Consider the following 24,123-nt stretch of genomic DNA (forward strand, 5'->3'; position numbering starts at 1 on the left):
ATTGAGATGCTCCCTGGACACGCGTACCAAGCCCTCTGACCAAAGCAGGGAATCCCCCTGCTTTCCAGCCCCTCCTGGCTTCTGTACAGTATGAAAGGAAATGGGATAGGCAGCCTGGAAAAGCTCCTTCTGGAAACAGGTGGTGGCAAGGAGGCAGGCCGTCGTGCTGAGGACCTTGTCTAGGAACCAGAGTCTGGGACAGCACCCATTTATAGACAAGGTTGCAACTCCAAGGTTCTCAGTGGCAGTCACGTCCCACCCCATTTTCAGCTGCATGACCCCTTGACATGGCATCTTATTTTAAAAATGTGTTTCTTTACACAATTCCTAGAGACTTGGGTTAATGCTGAGGTTATAGGAAAATGAATCCTTTTATGGTGTCAATTTTCATAACAAGCATGGATCCATTGTATCAGTCAAGAGATCAGGTTACAGTGTCAGCTATTAACACCCCAAACTACTTAAAACCGGATTAAGGCTGGAGCGGGATGTGCCTTTGGCAGCCTGGCCTTTCACACTCACCCACTAGCCTAGGGTCCAGGTGGAGTGGCAGCAGAGAGCAGGTAGACCTTGTTCAGAGCAACAAGGGTTGAAAGCTATGCAAGCTAAAAACCTACACAGTTCGCAGTTAGAGATGAAAGGCTGCAGAAATGTTTATTGAATACAGTGCCAGGTTTATAAATAAAACTTATTTACAATTTCCATAGAGTTGGTCCCCCATCAGAGAGGTGGTTAAATCTCCAAACAGTTTATCTCGAGATTTACAGAAACATTCAAGTGCATCTCCTTTTCAAATGACCATGGTGAAGGGAAACTTCGGTAACAAGACAACTTCCACCATCTTTGCTACGAAGTGTTTAATGAACATTATAGATTTGGAGAAAGAACACACACTCTGCCCATGTCACTACCTTCTTATGCCAGGGATACAGACAGCAAAGGATTTCTGTCTCCTATGGGACAACTTCAAGGGTTAAAGAAGAAAACAGGAACTGCCAGCTGAAGAGATACATTAATGGAATCATCACTGCCAGGATATATGTCTTTAGGATATACAATAAATAATTCAAAGGTTTAAAATAATTGAATGAACGAAGAGCAGATTTGACCAAATTTACATTCTTTGATTAGGAAGAAGTTCCCAGAATGCTGAGGGGCTAATAACTTGCTACTCCTCAGAGGTGACGCAGCAGCGCCCGGCCTGCTGGACAGCCATTCGTTACAATAGTTACAAGTACAATCAGACATGCATTTATAAAGAGAATATAAAAATATGTACAATAGCTAATTTTCAATGTGTTTAAGTTGCCAAAAGACACCAATTAAAGTGTGCAAAAATTCATTTGTCAGAAAATCAGAAAAAGTCTTCCTTGGCAACACTGAATCAAAAGCCCATCTGAAATATCAAGATACATTTTCCTTGCTCAACACCTACCCCAAACAGATGGAGAACAAACCTAGGAAAGTGGTTGCCAAGTACTCAGCCGTTTTTTTTTTTTTTATGGCAAGTCTCAGGCTAAAGCGGGATGCCAGTTAAACTAGTCACTTATATATATATATGTATATATTTATAGAGCAGTTAGAAGTAGGGGCAAGAGTATACAGGAAGGTGCTAAATCAACTTTAAGAATATTGCCATGACACCCAGCAACTTCCTCTCACAAAGCAAGGCAAACTGCAAATGCTCCACCCCTGGGCTGGTGGCCCCCCAAATGCCAAGGGAGTCCTCCTCACCTCTGTACCTACTGGAACTCAGCACTCCCTGGCGGGGGAGGGGAAGGTTTCTGGTTCCCAAACAGGATCCTGGTCATACAACAAGAATCTGGTCTTTTAGAACAGGCTGTGGGACCACTAAAGTGGAGTCCACCCAACTTCTAGAAAGAGACTTAGTGAAAGGGTAAGGTAGAAAGAAAAGTAAACACATGTCAATTCGTCACTCCCCCGAACCCCTTTGAAACTAACAAGCAGCCATCGACCACAGGCTAAAATCTGAGACAGGGCCAACAGGCTATGGGACCCCAAAAGAAACATCCAGGCCATTACTTATTCAAAAGCCTCCCACAGACCTCCAGGAGCCCTGAGTCCTCCCGACCTCACCACGAGCAGCAGCCCTAAGGTGTTCTTAAATGATCCTTTCATATTCAGAGAATTTGGAAGGCCAGTCTGGAGCTCAGAATGTCAACCTCCCTCTACCAACTGCCCAGTCTAAGGACCAGCAGCGGCAGAAGCAGGTGGGTGTCTCCTCTCCACCGCTCCGACCCACCCCTCGGGCAGAAAATCTAAAAAGCTCCAAAATGCCCGAGAGACGGGGAGTAGGAGAGGGAAATGCAAAGGGTCTCGAGAATCAGCCCTGAATACACCCAGGGGCTGCCAAGAGCATCTCGCTGCCTTGCTAGCAGCCGCCACTGTTCCTTGGCAAAGTAAAACCACCACACAAACACTCAGAATCCTTATCTCCTTGCTAATAAGATACAGGATAAGACCCCAAAAAAATGCACAGCCAGCCTTCATTTCAAAAAGAGCCCTCCGCTAATATGTCTTCAAGGGGGGCTTTTTAAATGGGTTAATCCCGCTGCAAAAACCAATACCAGCCTCTCGTAAATTCGCATTACAGGTTTATAATTAGATTCAAAATTCGTTCTGAGCTAGAGTTCTACTTCCAAGCCGGGGTACAGCATTAGCTCTACTTGGGGAGAAAAGCAAAGGCAAGTCAACTTTTAAAAAAAAGAGAACAGTAAAAAGAGGATAAGGAAAGTATACTCCCAAGTCCCAAGTCAAAGAGTGACCGGTAGTGTATTTTAGAAACAGAGAGACTGGCTTAGAAAGTGACTACTGATTCTACCACACAGAGCGAAGATTGAAGTACAGACACGCTAAATCAGGTCTCTTGCACAGAAAGTCTCAAGTAGTTACATAGAACATGTAATATCTGCAGCACGATTGAGAACCCTAAATACATGCTTGAGAGAAAATGGTTTTTTCTTTCATTAAGAGGTCTACTTCCTGAATAGATCTTTAAAAGTTACCATGTTTTGTGCGCATGCGCACACATACACACACACAACCCCTCCGGTGAAAACACGGCTAGCCCTCCGCATCCAGTAATAGGGTGACGCAATCTTACCAACACGCTTGGTCTTAGGCAAGGTCTGGGACTGAGGTTGGTACAGGGGTCTCCAGAGGAAGGACTCCCAAGGCGGGTTGTGGGCATTTACTTAAATGTGCACTGGCCTCCCCTCCAACTGCTTTGCCCCATTTAGATCTCAGCTTTACAAAGCATTTAACACCACTTTAAGTTAATGGTCTTTTATTGGAAAAAAAAAAAAAGACTAGCATTTACAACTTGGAATGGACGGAAATTGTAATTTCTTGAACAGCAATGCTGACAATTGTGCTCAAGTCCACAGCCTACTCTGCCGGCTCCAAGTCATGGTTCAGGAAGTTTTAAAAATAGAGAGTCCAAAGATGCTCCCTTAGTAAAGGTTTCTTTTTAAAAAGATGTGACAGTGAAAGCCTGACCCCATACACGCTAGTACAATGCAGGCAACGCAAACCCCAAGCACGCAGGCACGCCCTCAGGCTGCATCACTGTCACCATGGGTCAGAGCGCACGGAAGTACGAGAGGACCGTCCTACCAGCGGGGCTATGTCACAACAATTTATCCTTCACCCATTTTTCTGCACATCATCCTGAGGTAAACCAATTTTAGAAGTTGTTTTCAGTAAACCAGCTACGACAATTTATGCTAACGAATTGAATAGAACCCATTTGAATAGGTTTTGAATTTGTTTTTTCATTTTTCGTTTTTAATACAAATGCCTGACTGTGCTCAATCGTCAAGCTGCATGCATGAAAAACTGGCCAGCCCAAACAGTGTATTAATCATTAGCAAATGAACTTTAGGGAGTCCACTAAGTGCTTCCTTATCATTAAGGTAGTACAAGTATTTATATTGTAAAACTGATGTGTAGCTTGATCTTTAGGGGACAGGACCACCAACCAATACATGCAGATTTTTTTTGTGTGTGTGGACAGAAGGTACTTTTGACATTCAGTTTTGCTATACAGAAACAGAATGGATAAATGAACTTTTTTTTTTTTTGCAAGAGGTAAGTAAAAGATTCAATTTGATTCTTCTAGAGGGGGGAAAAAGGAGTTGAAAGTAGGTCTTCATTTTGCAGTCATCATCTGTACGAATTCTGAAAAGACAAATAATCATAACTTTTGGTTATCTTCAAAAGTAGCTTTAATGAACAAAACAGCTCTACTCTGCATACAGTAAAATCAGTGGATGCCTAGTAAAGCAGTTACCACGTTTTCAAACCCTAAAGGTAAGACTATGAAAAAGTAAGCTAAAGAAATCTAGTGATTTACCTTCGTAGTTGACTTGTCCATCCCCATCAATATCTGCTTCTCTGATCATTTCATCTACTTCTTCATCTGTTAGTTTTTCTCCTAAGTTTGTCATGACGTGACGCAGCTCTGCCGCACTGATGTAACCATTACCATCCTGTGAACATTGAACAATTCCTCAGTTACTGAAGTGGGTCAGCATGGGCAAGTAGGCCTCTTAATTATGCCCTCACATTACTGCCAATTCTGTTCACATCAACAATTCTCCAAGCACCAGTTCCCACCTCTACCTACTAAATACACACAAATCTGCTAAAGCAAAAAACATGGGGGATTTTCAAAAGCATACAGAAATCAAAAATAACAATTGAGAAACTTAGGGACAGGGAACAGGGGGCTAAAACTTAAAAATGTAGGGCAGTGCATGTGGCTCAAGCAGTTAAGCACTTGCTTCCCCAATGGGAGATCCTGGGTTCAGTTCCAGTGCTACCTAAGAACAAAACAACTCAGAGAGCTGATGTGGATCACTGGTTGAGCACCAACTTCCCATACACGAGGTCCCAGGTCAATCTCTGGCCCTGGTACCTCAATAAATAAGTAAATAAATAAATAACAAATAAAGCATAATCTAAAAAAAAAAGCTTAAAATGTATAGAGTTCCTATTTGGAACGATGGAAATGTTTTGGTAATGGATGGTGGTGACATAGCATGACATTGTGAATTTAATTAACAGCACTGAAATATATATATATTTGAATGTCATTCAAAGGGGAAATGTTAAAATTGTATATATGGTACTAAAATTTTTTTTAAAAATCCTTGGACCTGCACTACACAATGAACCCTAAGTTAAACCAAGGACTATAGTTGTTAGTACAGTTATAAAACTGTGCTTTCATCACTTGTAACAAACGCACCACACCAATGAAAAGTGTTAATAATGGGGAGGTATATGGGAATTCTGTATTTTATGTATGAATTGTTCCATAAACCCACAGCCTCTCAAAGAAAAAAAGAAAAAAAAACCCCACTGTTTATTACGCCAACCCTCAAACAGTAAGGTTACTGCAATAAAATGATTGTATTTGAAAGTAATATTTCAGAGGCTCACACGTTTAAGACACGTGATCTAAATATAACAGATTGCTAGCTTTTAGAACTGATGGGGGGAAAAAAAAAAGCCACACTGCCCCTGACACAGATGCAGAATTACCTTGTCAAAGACTCGGAATGCCTCGCGGATTTCTTCTTCACTATCTGTGTCTTTCATTTTTCTGGCCATCATAGTCAAAAATTCTGGGAAGTCAATGGTGCCATTACCTCAAATTTAAAAACAAAGTACACGTAAATTAAGCATTCCTGGTATACTACTCCACAGTGGTGATTTCAGACCCACTGTTTAGGCTGGTAGGAGCTTTCTAGGACAAACTGGGTAACAATTTTATTGGGCTGGACCATGTAAAATGGCCATTTTTATAGGTCTAAAATGTTCAAGTATTTCACAAGGCAACTTCACATGGCTCAAACTAATATTGAGTGCCCAGGATAGCACTTAATGAGGCAAGGGCCAACTGCACATCTGGATTCATGGCCACCGAAGAGGGCTGTGCAATTCAACAGAAAAGAGCCCAAGGCAGCCCAGGATGAATCTTTCCCTTCCCAAAGGAGCACTCGTAATCACCCTCCCCAGTGAAAGAGATCTTCATCTGCCTTGGCAAGTGATGCTACGGACCCAAACGAGCCTCAAGTTGGACGGCAGGTTTCCCATATTCTTACAAGTCTTAGTAGAGATAAGGATTATGGGGGGAGGGACACTAACTGTTATGCCACTGGCCATGAAGTCTTAGAAACTATTCTCCAGGTTCCTGTTTCTTGCCTACATTGTTGCCTAATGGTTTTCTCCCCCAACTCAGCACTTTTACTTTCCCAGGAGGACAAGGTGAGAGCATGTGTGCAACCCAGACCTTTAGGAAAACTATGTCAGAAGAATGTATTCTCTAGCTTATATTCCAAACAGCTTCTCTAAAACTAAGAGAGGAAAACCATAAAGACAAACTACAAGATTAACAGCCTAACCTGAATTAAAACAGAAAATAAAATTGCAAGGGAAAAAGCATCTGGTTAAGTGACTCATTTTCACCAATACCTTTAGATAAAAAGTTGAGAGTGCTCTTTGGGTGCTTTTGGCCCCCAAAATTTTAGTGTTAGTGATATTCATCCAAGACAAATGATCTAACACGGTATCTCACAGCCATGCAGAGATGATGCCCTTATATATCATCTTACTTGCCCATTGCAAAAACTGGACTCTCTTGCCCAGCACAATTTCTCCTCTCTCATTCCATACAACCTGAGGACCTAAATGCACTTCTCTCCAGTCCCCAAGCCAAGTTTCCTGTGGTTTACCAAAACCAGGATGGAGCCATCCCAAGTTCCTAGATCACTGAGCATCTTAGAAAACTAGAGAGAACTATGGACAGCCCCTTTTTCCAAAATAGGATGAAAAAATCTTGAGAAGTAGCTTTAAATGAGCAGAAATGTTTGCCAAAGAGCTTAACCAAAATCCCCACTTATAAATATATGTGACCAGAAAAATGCTATCCTATACTGAATCACCTAATAGTAACACAGGTTTTTAAAAGTGGCTACTACCAAGTCATGCATGTAGAATATAAAGTCTAGATCCAATTAATCTGTACTTCTTAGCTTAAAATTATTACATTCTATAATAACTTACAAATATGCACGTTTGGGGTGAGGCATTATGCTCAAACACCATATAGTGATGGAATTGAGTAATAAAAGGCCTCCCCCTCACCGCGCAGGTCTACAGGAAAGAACCACTAGTGGTGCCGGATGCTCCTGGTTACTGTTACGTTCCATGGGACTATTTCCTGAGTTCACTGCCCACACTTCCACCTCCATGCCTCGCCTGATTCTCAAAAACTCCTTGACAAACAGAACTACAGCTCGTGCTGTACTCAGCTGTAGGCAGGTTAACGTCAGAGAGTGCTCTTCTCCCACTTCACTTGAGGTTCTTCCTCGTCCTCTAAGAGGCAGGGCCACAGCTACTGATTTTTACTTCTCCTGTAGGACTCACTGCAGACACATGGGCCAGCTGATAAAAACGGAGCTGTAGGTCGCAGCAAGAAAAGAACAATACAGTATCCAATCCAGGAAGTGTTCTAGACAGTGAGGACAAAGGGCAAGCCCACAGTCTTCTATTGTAATTGTCAATGGCCACAACGCAACCGAAAGTATCTTTGCACATTTGCTTTGCTCTGGGGATGTGAAAGATAATCCTGTAACATGGCTGGACTTGAATTACACAACACTGGCATTCAATCACCGTTCTAAAGCCTTACCATCGGCATCCACTTCGTTGATCATATCCTGTAATTCAGCTTCTGTTGGGTTCTGACCCAGTGACCTCATGACGGTTCCAAGTTCCTTTGTTGTGATGGTGCCATCGCCATCTTTATCAAACAGGGAGAAAGCCTCCTTGAATTCTGAAAACAAAAGTTTATCCTTTAGAATGAAAGTCTTTACCAAAACAGCCACAATACACACTTCCCTGGGGCTTGCCACATAATGTAAGTTATCAGAAACTGCTTGGTCTTTACCTCCGAAATAAAGACCACATGAGTCCTACTAGGCTGGCCTCCATAAAGCAGCCCATTAAGCAAACACTGTTCCTGGTAACCAACAGGTCTGTAAAACCATGATATTTTCACATTTTTTAAGAAGGCTAAGTTTGGAGATGCTTAAATTAGTCCTAATTCAACCTGACACATGAAAGTTAGTCCATAAATTCCTTAAGGCCACATTCCTATTAAATTTCTACAGCCATTAAGAGCCCCTTGTTCAGATCAACTTGACAGGTTAATAGATTGTTTTCTCAACACAGCATTTAGACTGTATTAAAGATATTTCTGGTTTTAGAAATAGAAGCTGCCTCAGAACAAGTCCTCCAGGCAATACTAAAAGCTAAAACCTCAACTACTCTAACTCCTCTCCCAATTATTACAACAGCCCTATTACTCATTTTCACTCATTCCCATGTTTATTAGGATACCTAGCACAAGCTTTCATGGTGAATTACTAAAAAAAAAACAAAAACTAGGACATAAGAATTCTAAGCTAAAATTTTGAGTTAGCAGGCTCAGTGCAAGTTTGTATATGCAAAGCTTCGCACATATGAAGCGCACACAAATACTCCAGAGTGCTAACAAGTGGATATTCTCAGAGCCATATCCTTCCACAATATTATCCCCAGAAGACTGGCCTGAATACTTCTGTTTTCACTGGAATAAATTCTTTAAGAACTACTCAGATTGTAGAGGGGAGGAAACAGAGACACCAAATTTGAGTTAGACCTAGTTCTGGACTTCTAGGCATCCATCCCCTGGAGTCCTCAACTTACCAGCAATCTGTTCTTCGGTCAGCTGATCAGCCTACACAGAGAAAGAAAAGCTCTTAAAATTCAATCCACAACAGTTTGGTTGAGATCAGCATAGCTTTTGTAACTATACTTTCAATATTGTGAGCTTTCAAAAACACTAAACTTAGGAAAAGAGCAATCATTTGAAAAATTTAGCATTACCATTTAGGGGAAGCAATTAGAATAAAGGGAACTTTTTAATGCTATCTTAAAAACAAAGGACAAGGAAGTGGCAAAATCTGCTGGCTTCAGGTTTTCTTTTCTGGGCCTATGGCTTACTCTGAGCTCTAACTACAAAGGGTCAGTTCATAACTTGAAAAATGGCACCTCTAGCGGCCAAAGGTCCCATGGCACAGGCTATAGCTGCAGGCTCTGAGAAACAGCGCCACCTACTGAGCCAGGGATACTGCAGTGCCCGGTTCCATCCAGGGGACCCAGTATGACACTGCGGTCACCGCAACTGGCCACCAGGATTGCGTCCAGGGTCAGGCTTTCAGCACACCTTCCGCATTGCTGCTGGTGCTCCAAATCTTCAAATTCGCATTACATAACAGCACTGGGTTGGATTAACAGGCTTTTACGTTCATTTTAAGAGACACAATTAAGTGCAAAAAATAAGCATATGGAAATGGTTACCCCATAACTTTATTTCTATGCCAATAAGGCTTGCCGGTCATTTAAAGTAGGCAATTATTTGTTAAAAGTCTACGCTGCATAATGGCTAATGCCCCGGTCAAACTGCCCTGATTCAGAAGCTGGAATAGTTGTCTTATAAAAATGAAGAACACTACATAACAATTATGACTCTATGCCCCTCTCTTTTTTGGAGGGGAGGAATTATCAAGTTTGCTGTAGATTATTTACCCTGTCTACCTTAAGGATGACATAAGAGCTCTTCATAATAAACACACTTTGCTCAACCTGGTAATGGCCACCAAGGTAATTCTCACTTGCATTATTTGGTCTCTGCAACACTGAACCTGTTGTGCCTACAGCCAGGGGAATTCAGTATCTCAAGGAGAGCTAGTATGTATTTTGATTTTAATGAAGACAGCCTAATGAAGTCAGTTACAAAATAACTCCTAATTTAAAGCCGATGGTATCGGTTTTATTCCAGCTCCTAAAAATGACATTTTCACAACAGGAATGGTGTTCCAATACATTGAGATTTGGGGGCCAAACTTTTTCTTTTTCCAAATTAAGACTGGGTCTTCCTTTCTGTTTCAGTCACTGCAAATTAGTTTTCTTTAAATCAAAGGAGACCAAATGATTTATGTAACGCCAGGGCAATGTCTCTCCTACAACAGGAAGCGGTGCCACACCTCGCAAGACAAACTGTCACCTCACCAGAGGGCACAGTCCCACCTCACCGCATCTGCCTTTGTTAACAAGTAAATTCCCCCACCCTACTCCCCAAGCCCCCTTGGCTTCAGGGTCCACGGTGCCCACTAGCCCTGCCGGGAGCCACCACCCCACCGCCAAGCCTCATCGAACGCTGCGGGTGATGTCAGGCGTGCCCGCCGCTGAAGGAAGGGGGCCGTGGAAAACACCCCCAGCGAGGCGCACGGTCGCAGGCGGCGATCTAGAAGCTGCAGAGGCGGAAACCGTGGAGGGCATCTCCCAGAAGAGGGGCAGGGGCGTGCGGCTGGGAAATGTCGAGCAAGGGGGGGGGGGGGGGGCAGCAGGGCGGGAGTGCGCGCCGGGGACCCGCGGTGCGAGCTAGGACCGGGGGGTTGGGGGGCCTCCCCACTCCCACCCCAGGACCGCGCTGCAGGTGGGGGCCAAGAACGCCTGCCGCCTCCCACCCACTTCTGCTTCCCCAGGCGGCGAGCCCGCCGCGCCGCCTCCTCCCGGAGCAAAAACTTTGCGTCTCTCCTGGAAACCGAGCCGCGCGCCAGCTCCCTCCTCCCCCGCCCCCCCCCCCCCGCCCCAATTAGCGCGAGCGCAGCGCCTCCCGCGGGAAAGGGCCCCTGGTGCCCCGAGGCTCACGCGTGCCGTCACCCCGGCCCCGGGCGGGGGGCTTCGGGGTGCGGAGCGGGAGAAGGGAGCCCCGGGCCCAGCGCCGGCCCCGCCCGGGCGCAGGGCGGCCGGCCCGCCGCTTCCGCCCCCCACCCCGCGTCTTCCTGCCCCCACCCCACCCTTCCCGGCTCCTTCCTTCCCAGCCCACGCCCGCACCGCGCCCCCCGGGCTGGAGGAGGGCAGAGCGGCTCCGAGGGCGGCCCGGCTGGGTCGGCCGGGGGCCGGCGGGCCGCACGGCGCCCCCCGCCGCCGGGCCGGGGCAGCGGGCGCCCCCGGCTCGCTCCGGCCCATTCATTCTCCGCCGCCCGCCTCCGGGCTCGGGGTGGGGTGGAGGGCCGTCCACTTCCCGGCCCCGCCCGCCTTCCCCTCCCCCGCCGGGCCCCGGCCCAGGCGCAGCGCTGCGGACCGCCCGGGTGCGGCGCGCTGGATGCAGTGGGTGCGGGGCTGGGGGGAAGGGGGGAGGGATGCGGAGGGCCCCGGAGCCGCTGCGGCCGGAGCCCCGCGGCCAAGTCCACCTCCCAGGGCGAGAGAACCAACATTTTAAACGAGGATCCCCGGCCGAGGCAAGGTGGATGCAAACCCCAAACGCATCCTTCTTCTCCCCAGCTGGTGCGTAAAACCAGGAAAAGGGGGAGAAACCTACCCAACCCCGAAAAAGCAGGACTGAACTCAAAACCTAGGAAGGAAAGCAGCCCGGGCAGCTGCTCCGCCGGCGTCGGCCGTTCCCACCTACCATGGTGCGGGCGAAGGGAGGAAGAGCGGAGGGCGCGAGGGCGGCTGCACCAGCGCAGGGGCTGTGACCGCGGGGGTGCTTCCGCGGCTGCGGTGGTGGCTGCTGCCGCTGCTGCTGCTAAGGCGCGGTGCGAGCTGTGCGCTTTGCCGCCGCCGCCGCCGCCCGCGCCGCCGCCCGACTGCGAATAACGGCGCCGAACCCACGAGCCACCCAGCGCCACTGCCGAAGCGCGCGCCTGCGCCTCGCGTTATATATAGGGCGCGCCGTATCCCTCCGCCGCGGCCGCCTCGCGCAGAGCGGCGCTGCGGTGGCCGGGCCTGGCCCCGCCCCCAGCGGGCCCGGCCTCCCCCCCGCGCCCGCCGCCGCTGCGCGGGGCCGGGGGCGGGAAGGGCTAAGAGCGGGGCGCGCGGTGGCGGGCAAGTGCGCAAGGGGTCTCCCGGGGACGCCTCAACGGCTCGGGAGAAAGGACAAAGCGCCTACACATCACCGACCTTGGGGCGGCCCTGGGCCTCGGACCCTGTGTGCCCCTCGCTCCCACCTGTGTGTGAGCCGCACCCCAACGTTTCCCACCTCTCCAGCGGGGCGGCGGGGCTCCGCTTGCCCCTTGCCCTCGGGTCTCCCGCTGGCCGACTTCTGCTCGGGCAGCGGCTTGAGGGCCTGGGGCTGGGGGTGGTCGCGGGGGGACGGGGAGGCGACAGATGACCGCTCACTTTCAGCTGCCCAAGAGAAGTGAGCCAGAGTGGGCTCGTTTTCCTCGTGGAGTAAATTGGTTGGGCTTTTAAAATTTTTCCTCCAAAGTTTGAAGCAGTATCTGTGGCAAATTATATATGCTCGTTTGCTAAATCTGTGTCATGCTCTTATGCTTAGCCAGCCTTATTTTTATTGTTTTGCGTCTCCACTGAATATTTTTTAGTATGCCTGAATAATATTGCTTCCCTGTTTGTTTCAGAAAATACTCTTCATCCTGGCTCCAGTTTTACTGAAAGTAATGTACCTGTGCATCTTCTATAGACCTGAAAACCCGTGCGTTTTTTTCCCCTGGTCCTGAGAAAGATGCCAATTTATATTCCTAAATCCATAGAAATAGAGAAGGGGAAAAATAATTGGAATTCCCCAAATTACAGCTAGTACATATTGTTAAATACCTCTGTTGTGGAGCAGACTGTGTTTTAACCTACAACCTTGATTCTATTTTTTTTTAAATAGTGTTTCATCTTTAAACCTATTAATGTTTTCAATTTTTCTGTAAACTAGAAAAAGACAATTTCAATCATTCATTTTAAGCCCAGAACCTGTAAAAGTCTTGACAAAATACTGCAGTTTCTTTTCTTGCCAAAGAACGCAGAATTTGATCTTTTGTTTACAGGGCCGGGGCAACAGTTGCAAGTTATTTGCTTACTCTTTCAGGGAATGTTTGACTGACAAGCTCTCCTAGGAGAGGCTTTGCTTGGTTATGTTTGTTTCTGGCGTTGACAAAGTCTGCAGAAAAATGTTTTAAAAGAATGTAAAATGTTCAGGCGCATTGCAAATGCCACAGTAACCTCAGAAAAGGTGTCAGCATCTGTAGAGCCTCTCTTCTAACTGATGTTCTTTCTGGAAGGCAGGAGAAAGGGTGAACCTGCTCTTCAATTGAAAGAGAGGCTGCTGGTAGCAAGCCAAGGAATGGTGCTGCCTTGCCACTGCAAATTAGAACATTTATTCACTTTACAAGTCTACACCAAAGAGTAATAATCCTGTACTCGTGGGGAAAAACTCGAGTGGGAATAAAGTGTACATATTAATGCGTGAGTTGCAGGTAAGGAAGTAGAGGGAAAGGTACTTGTAAAAAAGGCAATTTAAAGAATATTTAGTAATCCAGTGAGTTACAAGTCTATAAATGGCCAAACACATCACTAAAACTGCTTCATTCCTAGGAGAATTAATATTTTTTCTGCCAGGCTTTTCGTAGTTAGTTCAATACATTCTTTTTTTTTTTTTTTTTTTTAAAGATTTATTTATTTATTTAATTTCCCCCCCTCCCCTGGTTGTCTGTTCTTGGTGTCTATTTGCTGCGTCTTGTTTCTCTGTCCGCTTCTGTTGTCGTCAGCGGCACGGGAAGTGTGGGCGGCGCCATTCCTGGGCAGGCTGCTCTTTCTTTTCACGCTGGGCGGCTTTCCTCACGGGCGCACTCCTTGCGCGTGGGGGCTCCCGCACGCGGGGGACACCCTTGCGTGGCACGGCACTCCTTGCGCACATCAGCACTGCGCATGGCCAGCTCCACACGGGTCAAGGAGGCCCGGGGTTTGAACCGCGGACCTCCCATATGGTAGACGGACGCCCTAACCACTGGGCCAAAGTCCGTTTCCCGAGTTCGATACATTCTTAAAGATGGTATTCATTGTGTAAGTAGAAGTAAATAATGGAATGTATTTAATTATTAAGGATTCACTTTCTTCTAATAGTCTTCGTTCCTTATGATTATTTTGGTTTAAGTTGCTACAACTTACGTTTTTAACAGTCAGCCATTCTCTAAAATAATATTTTTTCCTCTCACTTTATTTTACCAAAATAAAATACAGTGAAACTCTTTTTCCTGATTTCACTTGCTAAAAACTATACATTTCTAAGAAAGTAATCATTTTACTTAGAGTAAAATTCATTATTCTGGATTCTTTAGAGTTTACCAACTAGAGTTCTCGTCTGGTAATTATTTAATGTATCAAAGCACATCTTAGCTTTCAAGTCTATTGGGTTTATAATGAGGTCATGCTTTTCCCAGTTTCATGACTAGTTTGATACACTGAAATATAAGAAGGTCAGGTGACTTGCCCAAGATCTTACCGTGAGTCAGTGATGGACATGAAGTAGAACTTGAGCTCTTGCACTGGGGTTCTAATATTAGATTATATATTAGTGACACCCATATCTAAAATTTGTGAAGGTACAATGTTAAGGGTTTGTCTATTTTGTGAAGTAGATTCTTCTGGGTGACCATGCAGGTGCCCACTGGATTTTCATTGAAGTAAAATAAACTGTTTAAGTGACTAAACCTCCTACTTTATGGAGATAGAATCAAGAAAATAAGTAACATCATTGTAACAGCACAGTTCACTGAGAACCAAAAAGCCTATGGAACTTTTCATCATTTTGAGATTAAATGGTTCTAAATGAAATTATTTAAATAAAATAATGTTAAATGGAAGAAAAATGGAAAGAATGCAGCCCTAAGCCAGGAATCTCGGGTTTGAATACCATTTCGCTCCACCCCTCTGAGTCTGACAGAAAGAATTTAAATGTAATAGATGTACATACCCATCTGTAAAACTAGAGGTTTGAACTTGATCTATAAATTCCTTATATGTATAAAATCCTGTGTCTGAGATTATATATGATTATAAATATATGTATCATACAAATACGCACATATTGAAGATGAAGAGGGGAAATGGTTTAAAAATAAGATTTAGTGATCATTAACTATGGCTAGACTGTGCTAAATGCACAAATTATTTCACCCTTCTATCCTCCCTGAAAGGCAAGTACCATTAATTGTCCTTATGAGGAAACTGAGGCGCTGAGAAATTCAGGTTATTTGCCTAATTCAAGTAGAAGAACTCCAATAATTTAGGCATTACATGAATCTTTTTTTTTTTTTTCCTGAGGTACCGGGTCTAGGGAATTAACCCAGGACATTGTATGCAGGAAGCCCACTGAGTCACATCAGCTCCCCTGAGTAGATTTTTTCATTTGTTTGCTGGTTGTTTACTTTTGTTTTTGGGAGACACCATGGACCAAACCCGGAACCTCCCATGTAGGAAGCAGTCGCTCAATGGCTTGAGCCACATCCATGCCTCATGAATTTATTTTAAATTTAAATTTTTGGGGAGAGTAACAAGGATTAAGGTTAAAATTTGGTCTTTAAAGAGATACTTTTTAATCCAAGGATTTAAAATCAAAATAAGATCACAGGAATATAGTAGTAGTTCCATCTCCCACACATGGAGCAGAGTGTTTGTAAAAAGAAAACGGAAAGCAAAACATTGACTTTGAGATGTTCTAGCCAGATGAAATCTCCCATTTTGCAAATAAGGCCTAGAGAGAGGAGACTAGCTTCCTATCAAAATTTCAATCTATGACTCTCTGCTTTATCTGAGGAGATGTTCCAGGTCTCCTTCGTCCCAAGTCCATTCCTTAGACATGCTGTCTCTCCAGGTGTTGGTATTTTAAATTTCTCCTACAAAATTGTTTCCAGCACAAAATCTGATTTTGAAACACTAATTAATACAAAACAAGTATAGACCTGATTTTTCACTAGCTTATATTCAAACAATATATTTATATATTTAAATATCTTAGACAGGACAAGTCTCTAATATAATATTTATTTTACCCACACTCTTCTAGGCAGACACACACACACAAATCCTTGCCTCCCTGGAGCCTGCATTCTTGAGACAATGACTCTGTGAGTGGGTGTGTGTGCGTGGCTATGTATGCATGCATACAAGCTCTTGATGGTTGGTTGGTTTGATGGTTTTTACAAAGTAACAAGCCCAAATTCATTCACAGCATGTAACTATGGTCTATCTTCACGGATGGATTATCCACTTAGAAGACTGTTTTAGTTTCCTAGACTGCTTAAAGCAAATACCATGAAGTGGTTTGGGTTGAAAATGAGAATTCATTAGCTTATAGTTTTGAGGTTGAGAAAATGTCCAAATCAAGGCATCATCAAGGAGATGCTTTCTTACCAAAGACTGGCTGCTGGTGATCCTTGGCTACTATGCCACATGGCAAGGCACACAGCAGCATCCGCTGGTCTCTCTCCTCTTTTTGGGTTTTGATGATTTCATCTTCTTGCTTCCATGGCTTTCTCTCAGTCTCTCTCCCTGCACTCATTCCATTTTAAAGGACTCCAATAAGAGGATTAAGTCCCATCCTGAAAGAGGTGGGTCACCCCTTAACTGAATTAACCTCATCAAAATGTCCTACTTAAAATGGGTCCACACCCACAGGAATGGATTCAATTTAAGAACTTGTATTTGTGGGGGTACATACAGCTTCAAACCATCAAAAGGATTTTCCTCCAGAGAGCTATCTCAGAGAAAGAAATCTTGCCTTCTACATCTCCACCATCCCCAGTTCTCTCCTTCTCTGCCCTGTAGCCCAATAAAACTTTGATGACCATATGTTGTTTGGAATTCTCTACCTCAAATATCATCTCCAATAGCCAGAACAGATTCTTGCTTTTTATGAGTAGATTGACATTTCATTACATTTTATGCAGCATTATTATAAAAAACTTTATTATCTCCGTCAACAAATAAAACACTTTATTATTTTTCCATTTTAAATTTTGCTATTATCTTTTATGAATGACCCTTATAGGTAAGAAATTGAGGGGGAATTCTTATATAACATCTAAATTTGAGACCATGTTACCACCCAAAAAAAAGCAAGTGTTTCGCCGTGACTCCATATCATGAGAAAAACATCAATTTAGGAAATACAGTGTTTGTTTAGTGTCCCAGGATTTTAAGGGAATCACAGCTGGACTAAATGTCCTGCTGTATGTTCCAGGTTGCAATGTTCATCAGTATATTTGGTTAATGATTAAAAGGTGCAATATTTTCAAACAGAGCCATTTACCTTGCATTACATACCCCCTTCTCTTATCTTTTCTACATGCTTCCCATTGTACAGCAGAGGACACATTTTGCCCTCCATTCACAGGGCTTGTGCTTGTTTTGTTGGTAGCTGTGGTGATGGATTTGCACCCGTCTATTCTCTCCCTGGCCTGGTCCACCCTTGTGACCAAGGTCATGAATATGCAACACAGCAAGCTGGAGTCTGGAATAGAAAACAGAGCAAAATAATTGGCCAATAAAGAGACTGGACCCATGACTCGGGCCTCATTAACTCTGTATATGTACTTTAAACAACTGGGCTCTTAAGTAACATGCAGCCAATGGTTACGCAGAACTTAGGAACTGAGTATGTGAATTCAGATTCTAAAATGCCCAATGGAATAAGATCAGAGTTTGGTGCTTTAGTTGCTTACACTAAATCAAGTTGGTTTTTTGTGGGGTGATGGGGTGGGGGGAATGCAGCTGACTTACCGAGCAATGTATTCTCTAAGTCATATTTCGGAAAATCTTGAGTCACCGTTTTCCTTACATTTATCCGAAAGCTAAATGCAAGGATAAGTTTAATCAGCATCCAAATAATAATGAGCAACTTTTCATTTCTACTACATGTGCTAAAGAACAAACCCAAGAGCAGGTCTAAGACTTATCTTAGACATGCAACAATAGGCCTCTAGCGGCTTACAAATGACTTCACAACTATTCATCTGAGGGATAGTGGCCACAGTGGTAAGCTGGAATGGCAGGTTTCGGGGTGACCCAGTTTGCCTGAAGAGCAGGACCAGTGATTGGCACAAATTGGTACTTTCACTGAGGTCTTAATATGCAGAAATGTCAACAGTAAGGATAAATCGAATGGGCCTAGTCAATTCCAACAGTTAAGATCTACTTTGGTAACTGTGTGGTTTGGGTTTGAATCATTTTGAAGAGTCTTTGCCCTGCCTTCTAGAGTTGTGCTGTCCAATACCTTAGCCACTAGCCACATGTAGTTATTTCAATTAAAACTAAGAATTAAAAATTTCTCAGTTTTACCAGCCACATTCCACGTATGCACTTGGCCCATACGTCTAGTGGTTATTGTACTGGACTGCCGACATTTCATCATTGCAGAAAGTTCCAAAAGACAGTTCCACTCATGTTTGCCTGTTCAAGAGTATCGAGATCCCAGACTTTTAAATACCATGTCCATGAGTCTTGTTTATCCCATTTTCCTTTCTGATCCATTCAGCTCCCAAGAATGGTTTCATCATGTCACTCTGCTACTTCAGTAACTCCCCAATGCCTCCAGGAGGTAAAATGCTAAGTCCTAGGATTCAAAGCCCTGTGTATTTCCTCAACCTACTTTTTCAGCCTTATCTTCCTTTGTTATTCTACAAATATGAATTCTCTGCTCCAGAACAAACTGGTCTGCTCTCTGTTCCCGGAATTTACCTTGTGATCTCCATGCCATTCCCAGGGTCTGAATGCTCACCACTTCACCTGCTATCTAAATCCTACCTGTCCTTCATGGCCAGCTTAAATCCTACGTCTGTCAAACTTTCTGCATTATCACAGCTCCAAATGAATGTCCCCTCTCCTGAATTTCTACATCTCTTGTCCATTTCAATGGTCATATCTTTTCACGTATCTCATTTCTTCAACCAGACAGTTGCAGAAGCCACCATCTTATACACTCTCTGAGTCAATAAATATCTGTAAATTGTTGGATTAGTGTTGACTTCAGTTCAGTCCTGGGACTAGAGAGGATATTAGAAATGAATTTTCCAAAGCAGAGAGAAAAGGAAACCCTTTGCTTTAATTCTGAACTGCTATCTGGACCCTAGATTTGGTGGCAGACCATACCTCCCCAGGAACATGCTGGACTGTCTCTCCTTGGTTTCCAGTCTGTGCCTTTCTATAGCCTCAGCAAGTATATACCTAGGTTGATCCTCCTCCTTTAGCAAGGCTCTCCACATGTTCACCTAACTGGGTCCATTCTCTGCTTCATGAAAGGGAGAAAATAGGGCCTAAGGGAAGTTGTACATAAATCGAAAGAGGAGGACTATTTCTGTCTAAATCCAGCAAAGATGTCTTGAGTTTTATTTCTTCTAAGTAGAGACCCCAAATCTTGGCATCACAAGAGAATGAGCTGGTCACTGAAAAGATCTGTCTTTAGAAGGGTTTTCAAGTGTACAGCTGAGAAGTGGCGTGCGGCCTCTTTTCTCACATTCTTCTTAAACAAGAGAAATGACAGAAATTTTGCCTCATTTCAAAGAAAGTTTACTCAGGGCGTTATTACTTTCTTGTTTTGACAAAGAAAATGGTTACTTCCCAAGAAGAGGACAATATTGTGGAATTTTATTTGCTAGATTAAATGGCTGTTTCCCTGGGCACTTAGCCACATACACTCAGTCACCCCACCTGTAAAACTGGTAAAATAATAACATACCTCAAGGGCTTGAAGTGAGGGTTACAGGAGAGGGAAAAAAATGTTCAATTAATTAGTAAACAATAAAGCCCCAGACATATAGAAGGCATGATTGTTTACAATATGTAAAATATCACTCTGAGATTATATGGCAGAGGGTAGGCCAGAAGTCAGTTCAGAACCAAAGTTGGAAGCAGTCTATCTAAAGGCTCAGCAGAGGGAAGATCCAAGTAGGTCTCCCATCCCTGGACGCCCCTCACAGGCTGGTGCCCAGGGCAACAAGCCCTCGGTGGCTGCTCCTTTCCTCTGCCACTCCTCCGGAATGCTGCTGAGTCATCACAGGCTTCTAGAGCAGCCTAAGAGATCTGTGACTCAGAGAACTGATTTATAGTGTCATGTTTCAGTGGGCCAGCTCTTCCCTGCACACACAGTTTGGTGTTGCACCTGTTCCACACAGTTTAAAACTTAGGAAATGACCTCAAAAATGAACAGCAGCACAAGATATAAGCCTTATTTTAATCAGCCTATTGACATAGAGTGATTCCAAGAGAGGCATTTCTGATTTTCAAACCCTAAAGAAAGTAGAGAACCGATACAGCTATTCAGCACTTTGTACCTGTCAGTATCTTGTACTTTGGGGTACTTGGCGGTTTGAGCATGCATTTCAACCTGAGTTTTGTATGATGATAATAACATAGCCATTCTCAGTGAAACTTACTTTCCACCAAACCATTCTTACTTTCTAAACACATTTTGCTTGTGAACATTTGCTAGGCAGCTAGCTAGATTAGGTGGTTAGGGGCCTGCAGGGCCCATGAAACAAAGTTTTCTTTCTGCAAGAAAGTACTGTGCCCTAAGCAAGTCATCACACCTGTTTTAAACAGCTGAAGTAAGAAAACCAAATTTAAAAACAAAACAAAAAAATCTAAAAGATGCATAATGAGATGTGAAGATAGAATCATGGTTATTCTTTATTAGCACTTTGTAGAAAATACTTTGTAAAACTTATTTCAGAATTTCATGAATCATTGTTGTATTGTTATATTCCTTTCCATTTGTTACCCATCTCAAAAAATAAGCTTATGGTTCTAACCTCTGTGCTCTTCTGGGAATAAGGGAAACACTGCTACCCTGAAGAAGACAGAAGTGAAGAAACTATGATAAGACTGAACAACAGGAAAGTGTCAGCAATTTAAATGAAGGTCAAAGATTTTAAACTAGCAGTATAGATAAGGCATAACTAGGAGAACAATCCAGGATAGCCAATCCCTAAATGGAATAACAAAGTCCAAAACAAAGTTATCTAGAGATTTTCCACAGTCACTCCGGGCCCCTGTTAATGATAAAGTCCCTCTATTTCCCTGATTCAAATGTTTTCAAACACCAAAGGGAAAAGGTCTAGTATATCCTTAAAGCCTGCTCTGTCCCCAGTTAGTCACTTCTCAGTTCTTAGTTTTCTTACCTATAAAATGGGAAAGATAGATTTTCTGTGGTTCCTCCCAGATTTAGAATTTGATTCTAAATATTTTGCTTGTTAATTTTGTGAGGAACTTGCGCAGAATACCCTAGTAGCTAGAAGACCCCTGGAGATGTGGATGTAAATAAGGCTAAAGTCACAGTGAACTTGACTCCAGCTACATCTTTTAATAACTGTTAACAATTAAGATCATGAGAGAGTTTCTACTTTGTTTAATGGTACTCAATTAAAATACTTAGAACAGACTAGGCCATGCCTACTCAAACCAACTGATCAATCCTAACATCTATTCCCCCAAATTCAAAGATTTAAAACTGGGTAGAGCACACTATCTCTTTACAAAGAACAGAAAAGCAACAATAGAACAGGAAAGTGAGCAAGTTTATTTGGTGAGTCAGATTTTTATAATTTTCTTCTAAATCTTTGTATTCTTCAAAGAATGTAGTAGAATATATACCAAGGAGAGTTTGAAGTTAGGCCTTGTTATTAATGTCCCATACAGTTATTTCCTTAATTTAAAAATAAAAGTTGGAGACAAATCAAATGGAGATTAAAATTGTCCTGGTTTTGGCGATGAGGAGAGAAACTGTGCCTTACCCATTACAGTTCTCAATAAATATTGGTTGGTTGATTTTCTTGGAACTCAACATACCCTTTGGGATTCTTCCACCACTGCCCTAATTATTGTTAATTCATTCCTTCAATAAACCTGTACTGAGCTCCTAGAATGTCAAAGGAAATCACTAAGCACTGGGGATATAGAATGAATTTGATAGGCCCTGTCCTTAAGGAACTCAACAATTGAGTGAACTAATTTGCTGACCACCAAAAAGCAGCAGCAGATTTCACATTTACTAGGACTGAGGTAATAAACCCTGATGAATATTTTGTGGCACACTAGTTCACATTTGGATAAACCTGGGTTAGACTTTATAATAATCCTAATTTCTCTGTAAATGGGAACCCATCCTCTGGAAGTGCCGCTAAGATCTAATGAGAAAATTAATATAAAAGTGACTCGAAACACATAAAATACTGCAAATAGAAGCAGGTAGGCCTAAAAATAATGACACAATTAAGTTATGGTCTAACTTTTTCACAGTCAAATCAAATATTAGAGATGGAAGGAAATCTGGAATCCTCTCATCTACAGACTAGGGCACTGAAGTTTCAAGAAACAAAGGGGAAAATTTTTTTTTAAAGGAGGAGGTGGGAGGAGAAGCTGCAAAGGGACTTACCCAAGGATTCCCAGTTTGCTAGTGGCATGATCAGATCTCTTTTCTCACATAACTATCTGGCCTTATACAAAGAAATCATCGAGGGGTGGAGGGTATATGGGGACCTCATATTTTTTTAATGTAACATAAAAAAAAACCCACAAAGAAATCATAGAACCTATTTCCTGTTCCATATACATTGCAAAGGAAACATGGACAGGCATTTTAAAAAATTTTTTATGACAAAACACTCATCTGGAAGTTCCAAGATATTTGCTCACTTGGCAAACATCTTTGGGATGACTACTAACCACCTACAGAAAGAAAACCACAGCTTTTCTCTTTTTTGGACAAGGCTTTGAGAAAAGGTCTAAGCAGCAGCAATAAACAGCAACTAACTATACTTAGTTCAAAGAACAACCTTTACGTGGGTACAGTGTAGACACCACTAATGGTTATAAAACCTAAGGAAAGGCTATTAATAGCATAATCTTAGAAACTGGATGTGAATACTGAATCGTTCAATCACATAAATCATTATATGATCCAAGCCCTAGTGTCCCAGCGTCGCAGATAAAGCTTTGGAGGTTAAGTGAAATGGGAGTTCTAAGGACTCCATGAGATTTAATCATTTGAGCTAGATTCTGAGAGCAGTGGTAATAACCAAATAACATTTCGTCACTGCTTCTTCCTCTGTAGGGCACTATTTTAAAATTATGTCAGAGAAAAGCTATTCCCTTAATTCTTGGGCCTTTCTTTAAAGTTTCCCAAATGCTCGACCCATCCCACAGCTATAGCATCAGCTCTAGAAGATGGGGTGTTAGGATAGTAGAAAAACACTCTAGAGACAACCCAGATTCTAATCTGTGCTCTGCTGGGGGTCTCGGGTTTTTCACCAGCCAATAAGGTTTATGGGTGCCCTCTAGCACCAGACTCTACGGCACCAGATCCCGCCCACTGGAGAGGTCACTTCACGAGCCCTTCTCGAGAAGGGCCTTTCCACAGGGAACAAAACAGGGGGCTTTTGGCTGAGGCAGGACGCGAGAAGCTCGTCGGGCCACACCCGCGCCCTCTGGCTCCTCTGTCTGTCCTCCAGCCATCCGCATCGGTCCCGCATCCCCACCCGTCCCCTCTGGCTTGGACTGAGCCGGAAACCGGAGCCCGACGGGCCTCTCGCGGAGAAAGAAACAAGGAAAGCACTAGAGGGAAACAGAAGTGGGCCCTTCTGGAAGGAGAAGTGCCCCCGGGGTGCCTCTCGGCGGCTGAGCCCCGCGCTCCTAAACAGGAAGGGCGGTTCGAATCAGGGTTTCTAGATAAGCGGAGGTTCTTATTTCTCTGACGGAGCTTAGACGGGGCAGCAACTGTTTCACAAAACGCGCCCGACCAACGGCAAATAACGCCGCCTCACTGAACGAGGCAGCAGGGCGCGCGTGGTTTCAGCGGGCCCCTCGGAAGGCCACCGCAAAGCGACTTATTATTTAGGAGGTCCCGGGTTCCTCATACCTCCTACATGGGAAACAAGCGCTCAACCAAGCTACACCCGCTCCCTAGTTTCGTTTTTTAAGGCAGCTATTTATCTTGCTTAGGCCCCAGCCCAAGACGCGGAAAAGCGCAAGGGTCCCGTATAGGGCTTTCAAGAACGCGCGGGCAGGCAGGGCGGGGCGCAGGCGAACGCACTATATCTTCCGGCGGAGGAGCACACAGGAGTCAGCGCCAAGCACGCCTCCAAACTCTCTCTGGAGCAGCTTTATTAGTTGGCGCTGCTGAGGCTGCTTTTCTCGGTTAGTTTGACAAGGACATCCTGATTGGCCAGAGAGACCCCGCAGTGGTTGGCCGGAAAGAGTCGAGAC

At 43.9% G+C, this 24,123-nt stretch overlaps 1 protein-coding gene and 1 long non-coding RNA gene across 2 annotated transcripts; both read right to left on the bottom strand.

The window, feature by feature from the left end:
- Positions 1 to 628: 628 nt before the first annotated feature.
- On the bottom strand, positions 629 to 11,887 carry CALM1 (calmodulin 1). The gene is made up of 6 exons (XM_004476063.5): positions 11,549 to 11,887; positions 8,779 to 8,809; positions 7,721 to 7,864; positions 5,569 to 5,675; positions 4,376 to 4,511; positions 629 to 4,200 (listed from the first exon to the last, which is right to left on the bottom strand). Exons 1-6 carry the CDS (start codon positions 11,549 to 11,551, stop codon positions 4,172 to 4,174), a joined length of 450 nt encoding a protein of 149 aa, XP_004476120.1. The 5' UTR covers positions 11,552 to 11,887; the 3' UTR covers positions 629 to 4,171.
- Positions 11,888 to 16,845: 4,958 nt separating this feature from the next.
- Positions 16,846 to 24,076, bottom strand: LOC131277460 (uncharacterized). Its single transcript, XR_009184630.2, has 3 exons — positions 23,951 to 24,076; positions 17,647 to 17,717; positions 16,846 to 17,377 (listed from the first exon to the last, which is right to left on the bottom strand). It is a non-coding gene; the product is annotated as an uncharacterized lncRNA (long non-coding RNA).
- Between the last annotated feature and the right edge of the window lie 47 nt (positions 24,077 to 24,123).

Source organism: Dasypus novemcinctus, chromosome 3, assembly GCF_030445035.2.
Source record: "Dasypus novemcinctus isolate mDasNov1 chromosome 3, mDasNov1.1.hap2, whole genome shotgun sequence".
In the NCBI taxonomy this organism is placed as follows: domain Eukaryota; kingdom Metazoa; phylum Chordata; class Mammalia; order Cingulata; family Dasypodidae; genus Dasypus; species Dasypus novemcinctus.